Source organism: Meriones unguiculatus, chromosome 4, assembly GCF_030254825.1.
Source record: "Meriones unguiculatus strain TT.TT164.6M chromosome 4, Bangor_MerUng_6.1, whole genome shotgun sequence".
Classification (NCBI taxonomy): domain Eukaryota; kingdom Metazoa; phylum Chordata; class Mammalia; order Rodentia; family Muridae; genus Meriones; species Meriones unguiculatus.
Window position 1 is genome coordinate 135,251,258 of NC_083352.1, and position 21,127 is coordinate 135,272,384.

Below are 21,127 nucleotides of genomic sequence, written 5' to 3' on the forward strand. Positions count from 1 at the left end.
TGTGTGTGTGTGTGTGTGTGTTCCTCAATCCTGGAAAAAATATATTTCTTTGGAATTAATTGGTTGAGATAGAACAAATTAATTCATCAATTGAGACTATTTTCACTTAGAAGATAATCTGACTAGTGCCAACTAGGAGACCCCAGCAGTTACGTTAGCGAGTATGCATTTTACTCAGGGTGTAACTACTATCAAATATTCTTTAAGTAACAAAGAAAGTACGAAAGTAACTTTCATCAATTCAACTGAACTAACACATAGCCAGCCCACATGCCCCTCTAAAGGGTCTCTCAAAGGGAAGAGGTATGGCAATCTCCTCTTTGCCAGAAGGAAGAGGTTCCTTAATGCTGTTCCTTAACTCATGGTTAGAGAGCTTTGCAAATATAAACATAATTTCCCAATGGGGACATTTTCCTGTGTATTTGACATAATGTCCTTGACTTTCGGTATTGGTTTGTTTGGGTCTTAGCCCTGGCACTAGGATTTAGAACCAGCAGCTTGAGTTCCTACAATGAACTCCCACTGTGCCTTCCTTCCTTGCTGTTCTAGTTTGCTTCTCTGTTGTTGTGATGAAACACTCTGACCAAAAGCAGCATAGGGGAAGGGTTTGTTCCAGCTCACACTTCTGGGTCACAGTTCAGCACTGAAGGAAATCAAGACTGGAACTGAAGCAGAAACAAGGGAGGAATGCCATTTACCAGCACATCCTTGGCTTATGCGCAGGTGCTTTCCTGTGCAACCCCAGTGGGCTTGTAGAGGCCGCATTGCCCACAGTGATCTGGGCCCTTCTGCATCAATTAACAATCAAGACAATCCTTCACAGACATGGTTGAGCAACCCTCAGCTGAAATCCCCTCCTCAGATGACTCTAGGTTGTGTCGAGTTTACAGCAGAAGCCAACCAAGATGTTCTCCTTAACTGTGTATCAGAATACCCATCTTTACGTAGACAGTGCATGTTGGTAGGGGTGTGATGAGGGCATGTGCCCTGGGCTCTCCCATAATTCCCCACTGTCTTACGAGCCATTGTCCTGTTCCTTTGTTGAGGTATGTGTCTCATCCAGGTTTTGTTGACAGATCTCATTGGAACTGGGGGAACTGGGGGTAGCTGCCAGCAGGGTACTGCTTCTGTTTTATTACATGTATGGAGGAGCTACTCATGTTCATCCTTATCTTAGATCACAAATGGTTTCATAGCAGCATCTTCTACACTCCACAAACCCATTCACAAAACTGTATTGGAAAACCTGGATCAGTTCTTACTGATGTTTGTCTTGACTTTTTCATCAGTCACTGAGCCTTTCACTATTCTCTAAATAAGGCTTTGCTTTAGGATTGTTGCTCTATGGTTATATGCCCAGAAATCACTGGAAGTTAGCATTGTCTTTTCTTTCTAAAATATGAGTGAGAATTTTGCCTGTAAGTTATATAGAGTTGTTTTAAGAGGCTAGATGTTAGCAGCACAAATACTGGGCTCCGTCTGGGGAAGGTGTCCCGCTGAGAAAACTTGGGTGTTGAGGTGGGTCTAGTCTGGCTGCCTGCAGCCCTCTCAGAGGGCCATTTCTGTATGAGGGTGTGAGATGACCATAAATAATTTTCCCTGGCCGAAAACCACATCTCCTCATAAGAAAATGGCAAAAGCAACTGTGAAAACATGCTTGCCGAAAGATGCTTGCTCTCTGCATTACTGCACCAGGGAAACACATCTGTGTAAGATAAAATTGAGGTTGGATGGGCTTAGAAGACTCTAGTGGGTCATCTCTTCCCAGCCGCAACATGGAGGAGGCATGTTTGGGCCAACAAAGTTAGATTATAAATAAATAAACTTTACTCCATGAAGCCACAAGTCTTGCAGGGAGAGGGCCCAAAGGCATGGTAAGTATGCTGTCTGCTTGTGTCATGAATTACCAGCCCTCAAACAACTAATAGGTCATGTGGCTACATTCCATGCAACATTCTTGCTAAAGCTTCACAGAAGCCTGTCAAGTCCATATCATTGTCTGTACTATTTTCCAACAGAGGATTTTTAGGTGGAGAGAAATCTAACCAATTAGCTAGTTAAAAGGCAACCAGATTCAAACTGAATCTCTCTCATATTGGTGCCTCTGGCCTTTCACTGCCTTGAGCCAGTTTCAAAGTTGAATGACAGAAACAAAATCGGAGTATTTGTGGGAAAGGGGAAACAAATGAGATCCTTCCTCTAGTTCTGAGCTTCCAACCCAGGAACTCTCTGCCATGGCACACACACTGGGACATGGAACTCTCCACCCTCCTGACAGTTAACTTTGAAGGGGGACTATAAAGCCACCAGTGGCACCATTATTAAAGTGAAGGAATTTCTAAAGAAAAGATAGTGTCTTTATTCTAAAAGGGCAAAATGTGTGAGTGATTTCAGGGTTGACCTCTTGGTTTTGAATAACCGATTTGGGGACTACCCCTTGAGCAAAACTTTTCTCCCACTCTCAGCACCCCTTAGTGGTCAGGAGTTCCTCGTTTAGAGCTGAGGTCTCATAAGCTTTCCCCTTCACGTTAGCAGGCCTGTGGTGGTGCCTTGCTCACGCCTTGCTTCGGCAGCCACATTGATGAGACTTTGTGGGCATGGCATCTCTGATATTTCTAGAAGATGAAATCTCACAGCAAATTTCCTGTTCCTCTGGCTCTCACAGTCTTTGCAGTTCCTTTCCAAATATGGTTCCCAAACCTTAGGTACAGGAGCTGTGTTATAGCATAAGTACACACATAACAACAGTTAAAGAAATGGTGGCTGGGAATGAGAGAGCAAAGGAAAGGATGGTGCATGGCAAGGGCTAAGGTGAAGAAAGGAGAAGGAGGAATGGTATATTTTAATTTCAAAAATATTTAAAAGGTAAAATAGTCGAATGGCCACTTCTTAAAATAACCAAGAGGCTCAGTAAAAAGGATCTCAACATCATTAGATACCAGACAAATGCAAGCCTGATGCACAACAGAAATGACTACTTACCTACTGGAACTGCTAATACTGAACTCCGCCCGGGGTCAAGTGTTGGTGGAGACCTGACACAGCTGGGCCTCGGTGAGAGGGTCAGTTACCGCAACCACGTGCAGAGCCAGTCCAGTAGGTTTTTTAGATAAAGCTGAACACGTAGCATACCATATGACCCAACATTTCTACTCCTAACAGTTTGACCAATGAAAGACCGTGAGTCCATAGGTTCGCCTAGCATAGTTCCCAAAACCTCCAAACAAGAAACTAGCAAAGAGCTTATCACTGCAACAGAGAAAAATAACAACAAAAAAATTAAGTGAACAAGTTTTAGAAAATCCACAAAGCAAGATTCTGTACAGCAGTGAGATGTGCAAACCAACCTACATGCAACTATGGATGGATCTTCCAAGCGCAGTGCTCAACAAAATGTAGACTCGAAAATTGAAACAAAACCTTCTTTGTATCCTGCCGTTTGCATTAAGTTCATAAATGGAAAGAACACTGCCTAGAGTTGCAGGCCTCTAGTTCCAGCTATTCAGAGGGATGAAGCTGGAGGATTACAAGTTAACACTAGCCTCCAGAACGTAATGAGTTCCAGTCACAAAATTTTAAAGGTAAAAATGGGATTGAGTGTACAGCTCAGTGGTAGAGCCTTGTATAGTAGCATGTGACCCAATGTCAGTACTGCCCATACAAAATGAAAAACAACCAAAGTCTGGTAGTCAAAGTTCATTGGGCTACTGCTAGCCCTGTCAGGTGTGAAGTATGGACTGGAAAGAGCACTTCCAGAGGCAGTGATGGTCATGTCTAGACTTAGCTGCTGGCTGCCATGTGCCCAGCGGTTGAATATTACTCAAGTTCTTCTTGTATACATTATACTTTTTGGGATTTCTAGTATATCTTATGGTGTTTTTAACATCTTAAATATGCAGAATCTAGTTTCTAATATTTTTAAACTTCAGCTGTGGCAATATAAATTCAAATCACCTTAGTGATTTGCAGAGGTATAAATTGGAGTTGCCTGGCCTATTGTGCCCTACTTTGTAGAAGAAGCACTCATTTTTTTCTTAATAATGCTTCATCGACTTCAATTTGTCCACCAAAGGTGAGAAATAGGAAACAGTGAGTTCTACCCACAGCAGCAATCAGTGCATTTTGTCAATGCTAGCCTGGCTCGTCAGGGTCTCACGGGATTACATGGTCCTTTCTAGCCTGAGCATATAATAAAACTTACCTTTTTATTCTGGTCTGTATGCCTTCAAGAACAAGAACATTACAGAAGATGAGTACAAGCTTTTGAGACGCAGCTAATTTGGAGAACTAATTCCAAGCCTTCATTTTGTAGACAATGTGATGGATTTAATGAGAAGGCCCCTTCCCTGTGTAATCTCCACCTACACTGACCTAAAAGAAGGCAGTGTGGACTTTTTAGAGGACTTTAGTAATTGCTGAGAAATACTTGACAAAATGACCAGGGAGTTTGTAGGTGGAGTTTTCAAATTCTCATCTCCACAGAGAAGTACTAATTGTCTGGGCTACAATGCAAGTTCAATGCCTACGTTACAAAGCAATATCATGCCTCAAAATAAAATAAAAATAAAAAATAGTATGAGGGCTTCTGACAGCAATTCCTACACACAGGAGACTCTGTCAGGAGGGACGCTGGAGATCAAGAGCAGCATTTACTGTATAAATAACTCTAGCCAGCTTAGGCTGCAGCGTGACAAAGGAGCAAACTCGGTGGGCGGGATCTCAGTGGTGGAGCTCATGCCTGCATTTCTCAGGCACCTTGTCTAGGCTCATCGGATGGTTGGTTGGTTGTGTTGAAAATGCTATATGAAGTAGAATCTGATCTTTAAAGTCTGTTGTTCAAAATCACTTTCTTTTCCTGTTTTCTCATTTGTCACTGAGGAATCTAATCCAAGGTTGCCTGATCTCATCAATGTTGATGGCAACCAGGGGCAGGGCCTTCAAACTTTAAGCTTTTCTCCTTGCTTTGTAAGAGGGACACTGAATAAAAGAATTTAATTAATAATAGACAAAAGTTCATTGGTTTGACCATAGTGTATCTCTTTAAATCTGTTTCAGCTCTCCACTCTTGAATTCCCCCCAAAGAAGCTGTTTGGAAACAAAGATGAGCGAGTGGTTGCTGAGCGGCGGACGCACTTAGAGGTAAGGATCCCCACCCTGTGTAGAAAATCCACCCTGTGAATGGTCGGCAACGAAAGCCCCTGTGGGAACCTTTATTTTTCCTGGAACCCGTGAAGAGCTGTTTTACCAACACAGGAGACGGCAACAGGGTGCTGGTCTTACTTGCTTTCAAATCAGCTCCTTAGCGCCCGTGGTCTGCTGGCATTTTTCTGATTTTGAAGCAGACACCCTCATTCTGAGGGTTAGGTAGCAGGATGCGTGTGAGCACTACATATCCCCACAGCCAGACGGCATGTGACACAGAGCTCGGTGAAGAAAACTTGGAATTAATTAGCAGAACTTACAGTATGTCATCGTGGCCGCTTTTTCAAGAGCTTTAGGAGGGAGAAGATGCAGACCTTTTACGTCCCAGTCCAGTGTCTCATCTGCCAGGCTAGCCACACATAGAGCCCAGTTTAATACAACCTGTTTTTGTGACTGCATTGCCGCCAGCACCCATAGCTGACTGCTGTCTCTAGTTTGTGGTTTGAGAAGTATGCAGTTACTTAGGGGTTAAAATCTACTTCTGCCAGGGCTATAGAGGGGTACTCTCAAAGCTCCCTTCATTGTGTCTTTGTCTGGAATAGTCATGCGACTTACTGTAAATGAAATTCTATCAGAACAGGCCTTTCTGAAGTATGCTGTGCAGTCTCCAACAGTAAATGGTCTTCCTCCTCGAGCTACCAAGTTGAACATGGCTGCCTTGGTGTCACTTGGTATCAGTGAATCCAAATGTAGGGAACTGTCTTAAGTGGTTCTGTCTGGAAGGGTCCTATGAGAGCAAAGGTCAGACTTGGAGAAACTGAAGCAGTGAACTGTTCTGGTGTTTTGAGAGGGCAAGTTTCGATGAGGAGCCATGCTTCCAGAATGTAGTCACACCGCAGTTACAAATCAGAAAGTCTTGAGTCCAGAACGACTGGGCCCTAGAAGGAGTGTGATGGGCTCTAAAACTTATGCTGTGATGCATGGCCATGAAATCCAGTGCAAGGACAGCCTACAAGGGCAAGGGTATTTTGCTGAGTCTGCCTAATCCAACTTCCTCAAAGATTTAATGTGATTATGTAAGTGCATATAAGATTTAAAAAACAAAAACCTTTTTAACACTTAGAATAGTGATGACTTTCTTGCTCTGAACTTTACCCCCCTTGACTATGTAGCCTTACCTTTAATGAAAATGTGGAGAATAGTGGGTTACAAACTTGTTTTTAAAATAGGTTATGGTCTGTTTTGGCTGTTGCCATCCCTTGCTTCCCAGTGCTATGACCTCATTCACATGAGGTCATCTCTGCCCCAACAGACTGGTGGTTGTTGGTGACACATGTCAAGAACAGAACGTGGTGGCCTTTGCCTCTCCATTCCAAATTCCATGATAGCCCACGTTTGCTCCTTCAGTGTGTCTTACCCAGGGGTGCATAACTTTTTGACATCCTGATATGTATGACTTTGCCATCTAAAAATTCATGGTCAAGAAATACACAGTGGAGTTACAAACAAACACTAGGAAACCTTTGCTGCTTTGAGGAAGCTTACAATTTTATGCATCTGTAGCTATTGTCAGCCACATGCAGCTGCATGTGCCCCTAGGACTGCTGGTTGGACAAGCCTGTTAGACCGATGTCATCACTTAGCCCTATTAAATTATCCACTGTGGGTTTTGTATGCCCACATCACCCTGTGGCAGCCTTAAAAGACAGATTATTTTGGTTCACACTTCCGTCCATGGTCATGGTCACTGGGCTCCCTTTTGGGCCCTGGCAAGACAGAACATCTTGATCAGAGCACAAAGTAGAGGAAGCTACCTGACTCACAGCAGCCCAGGAGCCAAGAGAGAGACAGGATGTGATCAAGTTCCTAGCATCCACTTCAAGGATGACCCAGTTTTCGTCCACTAGGCTCCACTTCTCGAAGATTCTCCACCACCAGGAACACCAAAGCAGAGACTTAAGTCTTTAACACTTGGGCCTCTGGGGACACCTACCCCACCACACACCGTACATACACAGGTATCTCTCTGGCTGCCTGTGACTGTAAAGCAGCAGTGCTTTTACGGAATGTGTTTCATACCTCGGGGAAATAGGCACTTGTGTTTGAAGATTAATGTGTTTCACCTGACACTGAGTGTTAAAACTTAGAGTGTTATCTTTTCAAGAAGCAAGTATAATTCACCTTCACCTTAATGGAAAATTAATCTGAGATCCTTGCATTAATTTCCTGTGGCTATTGAGACTTTTCATTTGATCTGCTATCATCAGAAGCCAGTACTTGAGTTAGTGTATTTTTATATATAAAAAAAAATAACAGTTACTTGTGATTTAACTAAACAAACGTTTGTTGAATTTCTCTCCCATGCTGGAGCCAGTGTGAAGTGCTATGTAGAGTGCAGAGATTACTGACACATTTCTTTCCCTCTAAGAACAAATGTTTAAGGTTCTCTTTCAAGGTTTATCTTCAGATGTCAAAGTACATGAATACATAAGGAAAAGTGAAATCAGTTAGAAAGGTATAGTAGCTATAGCTATGTTTGCCTAAAATTATCATTACTAAAACTCAGAAGCACAATATTATAAACACAGTACCTTGATAGAGCTGTATAAAATGGTGATTTTTTTCAGGGAGTTTTATTGTGTAGCACTTTTTCAAGTTACAAAAGTGAAAATACTGATTTTCTACAATGCTGGATGGGAGTGAAATGCTGTTGCTGAGAGGGGATGTTTCAGAGGTGAATATCATACCTTGGAAAGAGCATTAATTGTGAGCATTGTGGGGTGGTTGGGAGAGTAGGATTGCATTGTGTGACATTCTGCATCATAAACATGAGAGTAGGAAAAGATGGTAAGTGAAGGAGTATCACCTGCCTCCGGCCCCTTACTGGTGAGTTTGTAAGTACTCCACCCAAACAGCCTTGTCCTGCCAACAGGGGTTCATAATTAGAGCCTAATTAGGGCATAATCTGCCCTGCAGATGAGTCACATTACACATTCGCATGCTTTCTGGCACTTTTGTTCACAAAGAAATGTAGAATCTTAAAATATTTCAACTTCCCTGAATCTTCCCATTGCTGCCTTCCTGACCCAGCTAGAACCAGTTTGTATATAAAAGGGTAGACCCGGCCTTTGAGCCACACAGTTCTGGACACTCCTTCTCCAAGCCTGAAAACTGTAGGGAGCTAAGTTATCAGATAAGGCTGTGGGAAAGAGTTCTCTCTTTCCAGCTGATGCTGTGTGGACGAAAGGAGGGAGGAAGGAGGGAGGGAGAGATGAGAAAGGGTGGATTATGGTTTAGAAGCCAGACATTGCGGCTATTGGGCTGAACCTTAAGGAGCTGCCACTTTTGCCTCTTAGGAGTGATTGGCTGTTGATGGCCCTTCCACAGGTGCCTGCCTTCTCACTGGTTGGCCTCTAAGTGCTAACGAGTGTGTCATGCCAGTTACTTCTCACAGGCAGCTTGGGAAGGGGTAGTGTTGGTCTTTATCCACAGGTGAGGAACCATGTGAGGGTAGAATTCCCACAGCTGTGAACAAGTGGGGACTCTCAGCTCACCCGAAACATGGCTTCCAGAGCCAGCCTCTCATTGCTTATTCCACTTTGTTTTATCTATAAAGGAGTGTTACTTTTGGATAAATTCAGAATTATTGCAAAGTTTACCAAGCACTGCTGCCCCCCCCCTTTTTTTTCTGAAATGTCATTCCATTCATCTAAATTAGGGAGGCACTCCTCTGTGGCAAATAAAGCTGATGCAGCTCACTAGCACTCCTGTCTTTAGCACTGTGGTGGTTAGTGTGACCACCTGACAAATCTAGACCGTCCCAGGAGGCCCTCTAAGCATGCTTTCAGTTACACGCTACGAGGTAGAGAGGCCTGCCCCTCTGGCTCTGGCAGCGCCCTAGCCGGGGGAAACAGCAGCTTGCCTTCAGCCCTCCCGGCTTCCTCACTGTGGGTGGGATGTGGTCAGCTGCTTCAAGCCGCCACCATCGTGACTTTTCTTTGCCATGAACTGTGAGCCCTAATAAAGCGTTCCCTCCTTGAGTGTCTTTTGTCAAGGTCTTTTATCACAGCAGTAAGAGAAGAGGCTGAAACATTGGTGTGGCTGGGGTCCTCCCTCACATACATTTCCGTTGAAGGGAAGGCGTGTTTCTTATTGCTGGCTCACTCTGTGGGAAATAGTTTCCAGGTCTTAACTGCTTACAGCTTCATTATTTTTAAAGTTGTGGGATGGCACAGTCTTCCCATGTAGACTTATTGGTCTGTATTTTCACACACATTTGTTTTGGTTGCCTCTTTTGCCACTCCTTCCTGCTGTCTCCCTGTCCCCATTCCCAAATAACCCTCTTCTTCCCATCCCCCTGTCCCCAGCTAAACCCTCCTACCCCACCTCTCTCACAGTAGACTCTTAAGCTACACAGGCGCAGTCACAGCTGATTACATTCTGTCTTTCTTGATCCTTCACATGTGCTTCACCTCCACTGAATTACCAGAAAACCTGCACAAATTAGCCACCAAATTAATGAGATTTTTGTTTTATTTTTGTTAATTGATGAGAGGTACATTTTCAGTTACTAATTTCAGAGAACATTATTTTCTACTTGAAAACATTTCTGCTAATCATTCTAGTAGTCTGTCACTTTAGGAAATAACTTCAATGAAAGAAAATATCTGAATTTCTCCAAAACTATAAAGCCTTCGAGAACAATAGAACCACCTTTCTAAGTAAGAACCTGAGAAATTTCTAGAATGTTTTCTTCAAAGTACAGATAGCAGGCATTTTCATCTTCTTAGTTAACACTCTAACAATGTATTTGCACCCCCTTAGTTAGCACACTAACAAGGTAGGTCAGGGGTAGCTAAGAGTGTGGGCCTGAAGCGAAGCATCCAATGCTTGGCCCTGCTGGGTCTAGTCCCTTATCTGCAAAATGTTGTCCACACTGTCTTCCTGCAGCTACACTGAGGAGATGTGCATGTGAGAGCATGTGCAAAACACAGAGTCCAGCACAGATATAAAACACCCAGACAAGTTTCTTCCACAATGGTTATGAAGGGTTGTGGTGGTGCACTGCAGTGGTGGAGATGAGGATGGTGGGGAGAAGGGGGAGGGGTGACTGCAGTGGGCATTGGAGGTACAGGAGTTAAGTTGAAGGGTCCGGAACTATCTGGGTGTGCTGTCACCCTCTTCCGCCCGCTAGTTTACAGTCTGAGAAGCAGAAGCGGCTGTCTGAAGTTTTGGATCACAGTGGCACTGTCGACCAGTGTAAGAATGACCAATGATATTTCCACGATCACTGTGAAAATATCACTGTTCGTGCAGTTACGCCTCTTTATTTGCAGCTTGTGTGTTCTCAGTGCACATCTCCCACACCATTGGCTTCCAGCCACTATGGAGTCACCAGCTCACCTGATGAGTACCCTGAGCTGCATAGGGAGATAGCTAAAAGTCTCGCTGGTTTTCAGTCAGATCTCTCAGGAATACATCTACTTTCTAAACAAGGTTTAAAGATTTACTGACTCAAGTCAACAAGAGAATACATATATATTCCATGGGGAACCTCTCTAGGATTTGTATTATTTGGAGCATTTGCTCTGACTTAAAGTCTGTTCTATGATTAAGTATACTACTAATTCCTTTATTTAGAAATCCAAAACCGTGGGTATAAAGTTTGATTGAATTTAACAGTAACAGTCACACTGTCTTGTGTAAGGGAACATTTGTTTTTTGTGTGTTCAGAACTGATTATGGAGTGCTCTCTCTGTTTTGTTTTCTGTCTTCTGTAGTCACAGGGTAGCCTTATCTGCTGTTGGAACCACATGAACTCACTGGCAGTCCACAGGAGAACAGTGAGACTTGACTGTGAGCAAAAGGCCAGTTCTAGGGGATCTTTAAAACATTCTCTGACAGTACAGGGTGTCCAGAGTCTGGCGGTATAGGTCTTTCCAGCTGGAGCAGTAAACTCAATGAAGAGCTCTTTTCCAAATGCCTTTTCTGCTGAACACACATCTTAGTGATGGCTGTGAGGACTGATGCACCCACTCCCTAAGGCATGTTCTCAACTGAGATCCCTACACCACCACACACCTTGCTTTTCCACCAATAGTGTCTCCTTCTACTTCAGTTTCTAATCTCACTGCCATTCTAACAACAACAACAACAGAACAATTACTTGCTTTAGATATTTTATACTCTGAGTCCTTTAAATTTCAAAGTGAATTTCAAGAAAAAAAAAAAAAACTCTCATTTTCTACATTTTCTGTTTCCTCACACACTTAGCTACCAGAAAGCTCTTTAAAATCTATGCTTCATTTAACATTCTTTCCATCTAGTTCTGCTGATCTTACACAATATCTAATGATAGTACTATTATAAAACACAGCCAAAGATTAAAGAGAGATCTACTAGAAAGAACCATTTTTTTTTTTCTCATCAGGGTTTTGTATCTTTTATTCTGGTTATCTGCTTACTCATATTAGCAAGTTCTATTTTCTGTTATTAGGCCATTAGCACCACTATATACAGCAAAACATTCTGAAGAGGTTAAGTAGCTTGTTGAAGTATGAGAGGGAGCTGAGCCAGAGTTTGGAGGCTGTCAGACACTGGAGCCAAGGAGACAGAGGGGGTGTGTTTGCCACAATCTTGGGGCTAACCAATGTCAAAATAATCCCTTTCTGTAATAGAACTCCCAGCATTTTGAGTTAAACTCTTTGACCTTCGCTATTGTTCAATAGAGGTAACAATTATACTTGGGTTTCCATGAGCAGTCGGAGGAAAGCAAACTTAAAACAAACATTTCCAAGAAGAGTCCCTTACAGAGAGGTCTTCAAGACAAAGGGCGTGCCTTCCACACAATTTTCAGACGGTGGCACTCTGCCATACTCTCTCTCCTTTGCCACGTAGCGTTCTGTCCTGGGTGAGGGTGACAAGTAGAGGGCGTGGGCAGCCTGGTTCCCATGTGCAACATTGTTCTCCACACCTCCCCTCCCAGTGTAACCACTGAACTAGCAATGAGGATCTCGGCTTTTTCTTACCAGTGATGTTTTTATTTTTAACATCTGCAAAATATGTTCTTCTCCAGGGCAGATGCAGCCTGGCAGCAGCTCTCAGAAGCCAGGCTCCGGTCTGTTTTCTCAAAGACTGTTTTGTCTTGGCCTGTGGTCTTTGCAACTCACATTCAAATGGAGGTTTTCACTACTGTCTGTTCCCATGTGGATTCGAAAGCAAGTATTTGACTGGGCATTGGGCAATAAGAGATAGTACTCTACCTTAGCCTCAAGGGGCTTACATTTCAGAAGCTAAGGATACAGTAGAAACCCTCCCATACCTTGCCCAAATCCAAGCCTGCCAGACTGGAAATGCCCTTGTTCCCAGCTGCCAGGCCTGTGACTGAGGAAAACGCTCAATTTTTCTCTCTTCAGAGCTGCTGTTGATTGAGGAGAGCAACTTCACCTATCCATGGTCTTGAGGGAAGTGACTTTCTAGAGACTGGCTGATTTGGAGGATGAAAATCTGCTGTCCCTTTCTTTTTCAGGACAGTTCCAAATGGCCATCTCAGCTTGAGAACTTTATTCCAGCTGACTGATCCTTTATTATGACCCAAAGTTCATTTTCTTCTGTCTAACTCGCCTTCTTTCAATCTCCACAGACTTTGATTCATGGCTCTCCCTAAAACTATGTGCAAAGCTCTGTCCAGGCACCTTTGGCACTCCTCTTAAAGCATTTACTAGAAGATGATGTCAGGATAATTTTGCAGTGTGAATTTGTTGCACTGTGATTGTAGCAAGAATATTAGAAAAGAGCCAGTCTGTAGTGGGCTGACAGTAAGGGAATAGCTACAATTTAGCATGCATCTGATACATTCTTTTTTAATGTTTTTACTTATTTCTTGAGAATTGCATAAACATATTTTTATCATATTCTTTCCCTTCCCCTAACTCCTCCTTCACCCAACTTCATGTTTTTTTCTTTCTCTTAAAAGCAAAGCAACACATACACCCATGATAAACACGCACAGAGAAAAACAAAACAAAATAAAAAAAAAAAAAAAAACATGGAGTCAGATTTGTGTTGTCCACTTACTCCAGAGGATGGCAAATGTCCTGGAGTGTGGCTGACATACTTCTGTGTCACTCCATTGAAAAACAGATTTTTTTTTTTTTTCCTCTCCCAACAGCTATTACTTGCAAACAGCTGCTTGGCTAGGCGTGGGACTTTGTGCTCACTTCCCTTCCTCCCTGCTGGGGCTCTTTCTGCTTGAGCTTGCACTGATCTTGTGTGCGCTGTGGCAGGCTCTGTGAGTTCATGAAAATGATGTTCTCTTGAAGTTGTCCACCACTTCTGGCTTAGAATATTTCCATCCTTTTTCATATAGATCCCTGACCCTGAACTTGAGGGGTATGATAGGCTATTAGCTGTGATTTAAGTTAGCTAAATATCTCAGAATTTGAAGTGTACCCCTCAACTCAACTGTTTCCCCAGACAAGCCTTTTCTGCCATCACTTCTAGATTCCCAAATGCTTCGGAGATCCAACAAGCAGTCACTGGATTTTTTAAAGTTGTTTATTGAATGGTGGTTTTGTTTTCCGAAGTGACTTGTATTTACCTAGGAAGTTGCTGAGGACAGCAGTTCCGTTTGCCCTGGTAACCACTACCTCCCCGTCACCTGGACTCGCATATCTAGTCCTTAATACTCCTCAACAAGTAAGTTTGGATGGCAAGTTGGAAATCTACTTAAAATAGCAGAGGTTGCATCTTTGTCCTGGTGAAGTGTCAGCTGAAATACATGCCTGAACTTCCATTTTGAACGCACTTGCTCTGCCACGTGCGATGTGCTGCCCTCAGCGTCACTGCTCAGAGGCAAAGCAAGGATCAGAAACAGGGGAATAAAATGAGAACATATGAAAGAATCACCTAATAGCATACATAGCTTATCATATATTGGCAACTGGTAGAGAGTAAAGGTTAAAGTTCTACCGTGAGAGCCTGTCATTCCCGCTTGTGCTCTTCTGCTGTGTTAATGAATGAGTGATTTTAGACAGATTGGTTAGCCTTTTTGTGAATGATTTTACTCATCATAAAAAATAGTCATAGATAATGAAATAATCCACGTAAAATACGTGGATGGGTAGCTAATGTATAGGAAACACTGAAAAGGGTGTGTTTTTGTTTGTTTGTTTGTTTTTACTTAATAACCATCAACCCTGATTTTGCTGTCCATATACTTCTAAGTATGGAGCCGTCCACTGGAGCATGGCCAACTACCAGGGACCACACTTTTAAAGAAAACTGGCTCTCCCTCCCCAAGAAGCCATCAGCCATTCCTATCTCCTCAGTGAGGAGTAGGAGCTCATGAGCACATTTCTGTTCCATGTTACAATGCCAACTGTCTTGATCCTGTGTTGCTGCTGTGCCCAGCTGCTGTGAGTTTGTGAGCATAGCATCTAGTCATGTCCAGAAGATGCTGTCCCTCTCTGATCCTCCCAGAGGGCAAAGATGACTATTTTCAACTATATTGATACAGTACAGTTAGCATGTAGTAAACTGTGCTGTAGTTTTTAAGTAAGCATATACAACCTTTTAAATAATGTAGCGAGACATAGTTGGAAGGAAGCCATGAACTGTAGTTTTTCACAGGTAATAGTTATTTCATATGACCCAAAAGAAGAAAGGAAGGAAGGAAGGAGGGAGGGAGGGAGGGAGGGAGGGAGGGAGGGAGGGAGGGAGGGAGGGAAGGAAGGAAGGAAGGAAGGGAGAAAGAAAGAAAGAAAAGAAAGAAAGAAAGAAAGAAAGAAAGAAAGAAAGAAAGAAAGAAAGAAATCACCTTTCTGTGGAACTAAAACTACTCAAAAATAGACTATTAAGATAGATAAACATTTGGAAGTCATATGATCATCATGCGCTTATGACCTTCCTTCCCTTGTTTGATCATCGTGCGTGTGTGTGCTTTTTCTCCTTTTATCTCTTCATTTCCCTTTCACATTTGTCTTTCTTGTTATTTTTAAGCACCTCCTTTTTGTTTGCTAAAAGCAGAAGGGAAGACTAATAGATTAATAAAGGGAATAGATGAATCCCTTGCCTTGGAAGTATAATGTTAAGCTACTGTGTAAAGGATTGCAGTCGTCATATAATCAAGCTATACTAAGCACGTATTTAACCCACTGCTTAAAGTCTGATAACTATGTTTCATTAGGATTGACTCCCCCATTATTCTGAATTTAAAGTTACTCTTTTGGCTCTTTCACCAAGCATTGTCTGCATTCATTCATTCATTCCTAACTTAAGTTTAATGTCTAGTTTAGTTCATGCCTTAAGAGTCTGGAACTTAAAGAAGCGCACAGCCAGTAGACCATGTTTCCAGAGGAAACATACAGACCCTAGAGGCCAAAAGGAACTGCTGTGTGACCAACCACGGTGTGATCAAAGGCCAGGTGGAGCGCTGCTGTAACTGGGAAACAAAGGGAAAGATTCTTTCCCCCAGTTTCTTTCATGGCTGAAAAGGCATTATCAAAACAGAAAGTCCACAGAAATACCAGTGAATTTGTTTTGTGTTGGCCAGCTATTGGGCCTAGGGCCTCCCCTAGTTAATAAACCCTGTGTCTTAGTTAGGATTTCCGTTGCTGCAGCAAAAACACCATGGCAAAAGGCAAATTGGGGAGGAAAGGGTTTATTCAGATTACACTTCCAGATCATATTCCATCATTGGAGGACGTCAGGATAGGAACTCAAGCAGGGCTGGAACCTGGAGGTAGGAGCTGATGAAGAGGCCATAAGGAACGCTGCTTACTGGTTAGCTTCCCATGGCGTGCTCATGTGAACCCACCTTCTTATAGAACCCAGGACCTCCAGCCCGGGGATGTCACCACCCACAGTGGGCTGGGCCTTCCACCATCAATCACTAATTAAGAAAATTTCTTACAGCTGGATCTCGTAGGGATATTTCCCCAACCGAGGCTTCTTTCTCTCTGATTCTTGTGTGTGTCAAGTTGACACACACAGCCAGCCAGTGCACCCCATGACATTCCATTGGAGAAAACTGATTTTCCTTTTGCCTTTGGGTAGCAGTTGCAGAGAGTTTCTTTGTTAGGGATGGGCTCCCCTGGCTTGAACTTGTGCAGGTCTTATATGTGCTGCCACGGTCTCTTTAAGTTTGCATGTGCATCCGTCCTGCTGTGTCTGGAAGATGCTGTTTCCTTGGGTCACCCATGCCCTCTGGCTCTTACAGTCTTTCCCTCCTCTCTGCATGGATCTGTGCTCTTACAGTGAGCTTTGTGTATGAACCATACTTACCAAGTTCTTATTGTCTGAGGTTTCAGTAGAACTTAGCATTTTGTTACATGTGTGTGTTTGCATGCACATGTGCCATGGTGTACACATGTGGTAGTCAGAAGACAACTTATGGGACCTGGCAATCCATCTTTGGTTGCCAGACTCAGTGCTGAGCACCTGTTACAGCTGAGCCAGCCCATTCACTGGCGGCTACCATTTTATAGCCTTTAAAGTGTTGTTTATCCTTTGAAGATGAGTAAGCTTGATGTGAATCACAAAGTCTGCATCACAGAGTTCCACATTGGCCCAGCAAGGGGGTCAGCTGGTAAAGACACTAACACAAGGTGAAAGGAGAGAACTGCCAAGTTGCCCTTCAACGTTACATGTATGCCATAGCACACATAGGCCCACAATCATACATGTGTGTATGTGTACATACACACACACACATCCCAACACAACAAATAAAAATATTAAAAAGACAGTCTCACGCATAAGACAGAATGGTAGCAGTAAAACAGAAGTGAAACATTGTGCTTACCATCCTATGCCCTGATCTTTTTTCCCGATGTGGCATGTCAGGACTACAGGGAACTCAGCAGTAAACTCTGCAGTTTATGTAATTATTGCGTAATCTTCACTAGCCAGCTTCAAAACTCAGCCGTGTGCACTCACATCCTAGGGATGTGACCACTGCGACCTTACGCATATACCTACCCACCGAGCACGGCCTGGCACTCTCCCATCTCCATTTCTCCTTTCTCGATTAGTTTCCTGTTCGTCATGTCTTTCTTTATTGATTTCCTGCTTCATTTTGACGGAGCACACCCCTAGTAGCTTCTTCTGAAAGGTTGTGCAAAAGGCCAGTTGCTGGCAACATGTCTGCACATGTCTCTGAGATATCCCCTGGGTTTAGAATGTTCATTGGGAAATGGTTGTTTTATCAGATTTCCAAGGGATGGCTCCATCACTTTCTAACTTCATTTCTGCTACTAACAAGTTCAGACCATTTGGAGTCTTGATGTTTCTGTGTGGCATATTCCTTCCCTCTCTGTTGAGAAGCTTAGGGAACAGCCTTGTAGGGCCCAGTGAATTAAGTGGTGAGGATTTTGCTTGGGTCAGCAGGCCCACATTCCACTGGACTCGGAGCTTTGTCTGTCTCTCCTGTAGCCTTTATTTCTGAGACTTTCTGCTGGTCCACCTGTTAGAGCTGTATCTGTGGTTCCTTCCTGAAATACTTGGTTTTGTCAGTGCTGAGCTCTGTGGTCCAGCCTTCAGTTCCGCATCTACTCTGTCTCTCCATCAGTCTGTCTTTGTTCATTATCTCCTCACACCTGCTCCAAACTGGTCCTTCTCTATAGAGAAGTGGTTCTCAACCTGTGGTCAAGACCCCTTTGAGGTTGCATATCAGATATTTACATTAGAACTTATAACCATAACAAAATTAGTTACGAAGTAGCAACAAAAATAATTTCGTGATTGGGGTCCCAACAGCTTGAGTAACTGTGTTAATGAAATGGCAGCATGAGGAAGGTTGAGAGCCACAGCTGTGGATCCTTCAGAAGCCCTGCTAGGCGCAGTCCTATCCTTTTATTGCATGGCGTAAGGTGCCGTTTGTTAGCCTTGCCTCCGCTAGCACTGTTACAGACCCCAAGGCCTAACTTCACGCCTCCTGAAAGAGTTATTTTTATTTCCACTGATGTCAGCACCGTTCCTCCTCATACATCTCCTCTGTTGTAACAGCTCAAAAGACACATTTGGGACTTTTGTGCATTCGTATATTTTAAGAGCTGCAGCCTCTGTGCCATCGCCACCATGCCCTCTGCTTACTATTTATATCAGCATTCGGGATTCATCTTTTCTCTTTTATGGAGTCCTGTCCAATTTGCATTTGGCTTTCTTGCAGATGCTACAGTTCCCTTAACTCCATTTGTTTAGATTTGTTTCCCAAATAACTGGTTCTTTGCTTTGAAAAAAGGTGTCTACCATGGCCTCTACTGCTAAACCCTATCCTGTCCTTTGCAGCTTTTCTATGCTGTCTCTTTATTCTAGAATTCGGCTGGCTCATCCTCCGTGACGGTCTTGTCCAGCTCTGTGTGTCACTTAGGCTTCATAATGTTAATGAGTCAGAGCACATGCCCTTTGAGGTAATATTGAGGGAGAAAGAAATGGATAAAAGCATCACTTTGTTCCAATTCTACAGAACTCTTAAGCTACCGTTGGTCTGCGCAAAGCTTTCATCCCTTTTCAAATAGATTTATTTCTGGTCCCAGAAGCTCTCTGTAATGCATTTATATTTACATATATAAATTTTATTCTAGATAACCCAAACTTTTTTAAATTAAGACTTTACCTAATTTCTTTTTTAAATTGAGATCACCTGTTTCATATTATTTATAAAATGAAGAAGCTGATGTTGGAATCAGGAAAGCACTTGCTAATCAATGTTGAACATGGTAGAAATTGAAAGTGCTCTCATTTTCTCAATGGGCTTTTTAGGCAGCTAGAAAGCAACCCCTGTGGACAGCAAGCTTACACCGCAGAACTTTTTGATTAACACTGTGAGCAGTAAGACGACTGCTTCTTCTGAAAATATCTCCAGAGTCTGGGTCTCTACTTCTCGGTATCTGTTCACCTTTCCTTATATGTTGATAACAGCATTTGTCTTGCAGTTCACCACACTGTGTTTACGTGCAACTTCTGAAAGAATCTGGTCATTTCATGTGGCAGCCTGCATACCATACACCCACATTTCTTGCCTGAATGGAAGCTTCCTTGGGACAAAAATTAAAATATGAGCATAGAGCTGGAGCGATGGTTCCGCAGTTGTTAAGAACGTGAGCCAGAGTTCAGCTCCTAGTACCCGTATGGACTGGCTCATAACCACGTGTATTCCTAGCTCTGGGGGATTTGCCATCCTCTCTGGCCTCGGAGGACCCACATCAACATGTCGAAACAGATACACATAGATGATTATCCAAATAAAGTTGCTATACTGTTTTGAAAGTAGGTCTGAACTCAGCCCCGGTTTCTTTAGTCTCTCTTGAAAGGCACCGTGTTTCTTTGTAGGACCCTCCAGCTGCCATACTTCCTATGATTGGGAACAATGTCATCCCATTTCACTCTCCTCTCTCCTGCAGAGGACAACAAGTGGTGCTTAAGGAGGAGATCACTGAAAGAGTGACACTCATGGGTCAGTTTAACGTGTAGGGAAGGGATTTGTCAACCTCCTAACCCTCAACAGTCTTCATTGCTCAGGTGCTCACTTCTCAGATTTTAACGGGCATCCAGGGCAATCAGGTTCTTGACATTTGCCTTTGATGCATACATTAAGATTCAGTAAGTGCCTTCCTATCAAAAAGAAAAAAAAATAGCAACTACCTATGGTCAGGAAAAATAAGCTACTACAAACTTGTGATATTTTAAGTATGCTGGAGAGAAAGCTTGTGCATCTCAATGCTTGTCATCTCTTAAGGTCTGTCAGCTGCCCAGTGTATTGGTCATTTAGCCTTCAGTGGCATCTGTGAACATACTGTATGTACACTTTTGTGCACGGATATACACGTGGCAAATATACACATCTACAGATAACTATATAGAAAAGGAATTTAAACAAAAAGAACTCTTTATCTACATTTCCCTGTCCAAAATACCCACCCAATCCCATTCTTTCCAGTTAGAGATGTTGTGTGTGAAAAAATCTTGATCTGGTATTCAATTCTCTATTCCTCTGCCCCCACCCCCAACATCATGCCTCAGTCATTGTCCACAGTGAAGAGGACCATTGGTGCAGATAATCCAAATCCCTGGTTAATCCTATCTGTTGGGTGGGGTCAGAGGCCCGCCATTGAGGACCATGGTCCTTGCACCTGGGGTCTGACCATGGCTTCCCTCAGGGATGGAGGACCATGGTGGACACTGGCATAAGAACCAAGACAGAAGGGTAATCTGCAAGGCAAATAGTCCCACGGAGATTGTTTCACAGGAAACAAAACAAGGCACAGCGGGTCTTCCCTCCCAGAGTCTAAGAAGCTTATCCTCTTGCCCTGAGTTCAGGAACTTGGTGTTCGGATGGCCATAGACAGCTGAATTTCAAGCAGAGGGAATCTACCATCTATATACAAACTATTGTAGGTGCTATTAGAGGAAAAGCATGCTCTGTTCCCCCGCAAGCACAGCTGGAGGAGAGAACAGATAAAGTCTTCAGTGTTCTTATTCATGGCTGTCTCCATTCCAAGCCAACACAACAGAGGCTTTGGGCTCCTAGCAAGTCATGTGCAATGCATTCCTAATCCTGTAGTTATTTAGCACCGATTGTTTGAATTTTTTAGTTCAGTACATTGTAGCAAAGAGGTACCATACAGCAAGATATTCACTAAGAATTCCAACAATCAGCATAGTCATTTGGAGCAGCCATTTTATCTGAGGTTGCCCTGAATCTCTGTGAGTTTCTGTAGTGCTAGAAGGAACCCTAAGCTTGGAAACAGAGATGATAATAATAGTAATTGCTTTTCCTCCAAATGTATTTGTCAGAATATCAGGAGCTGAAATGTGCCTGAAATAAGCCCTTACCTGGGTGGTTTGGTTTTCAGCTCATATTTAATCATCATTCCCCACTTTGAAATGTTTCCCTTCGAGCCTGAGAGCAGTTCTTGAAATGAAGCTCTGCCAAAGTCTGATGAGAGGCAGTATGGAAAACACATTCCCATGCATGCCGTCTCCT

The 21,127-nt window shown here is 43.1% G+C and overlaps 1 protein-coding gene across 2 annotated transcripts in view; it reads left to right on the top strand.

Annotated features, from left to right (window-relative positions):
• Kif16b (kinesin family member 16B) overlaps window positions 1-21,127 on the top strand; it is a 284,103-nt gene that overhangs the window by 244,291 nt on the left and 18,685 nt on the right. For both annotated transcript variants that reach the window (XM_060383157.1, XM_060383159.1), the window contains one exon: window positions 5,056-5,139. In XM_060383157.1, coding sequence (XP_060239140.1) covers window positions 5,056-5,139 — 84 coding nt within the window. The remainder of the gene's footprint in view (window positions 1-5,055; window positions 5,140-21,127) is intronic.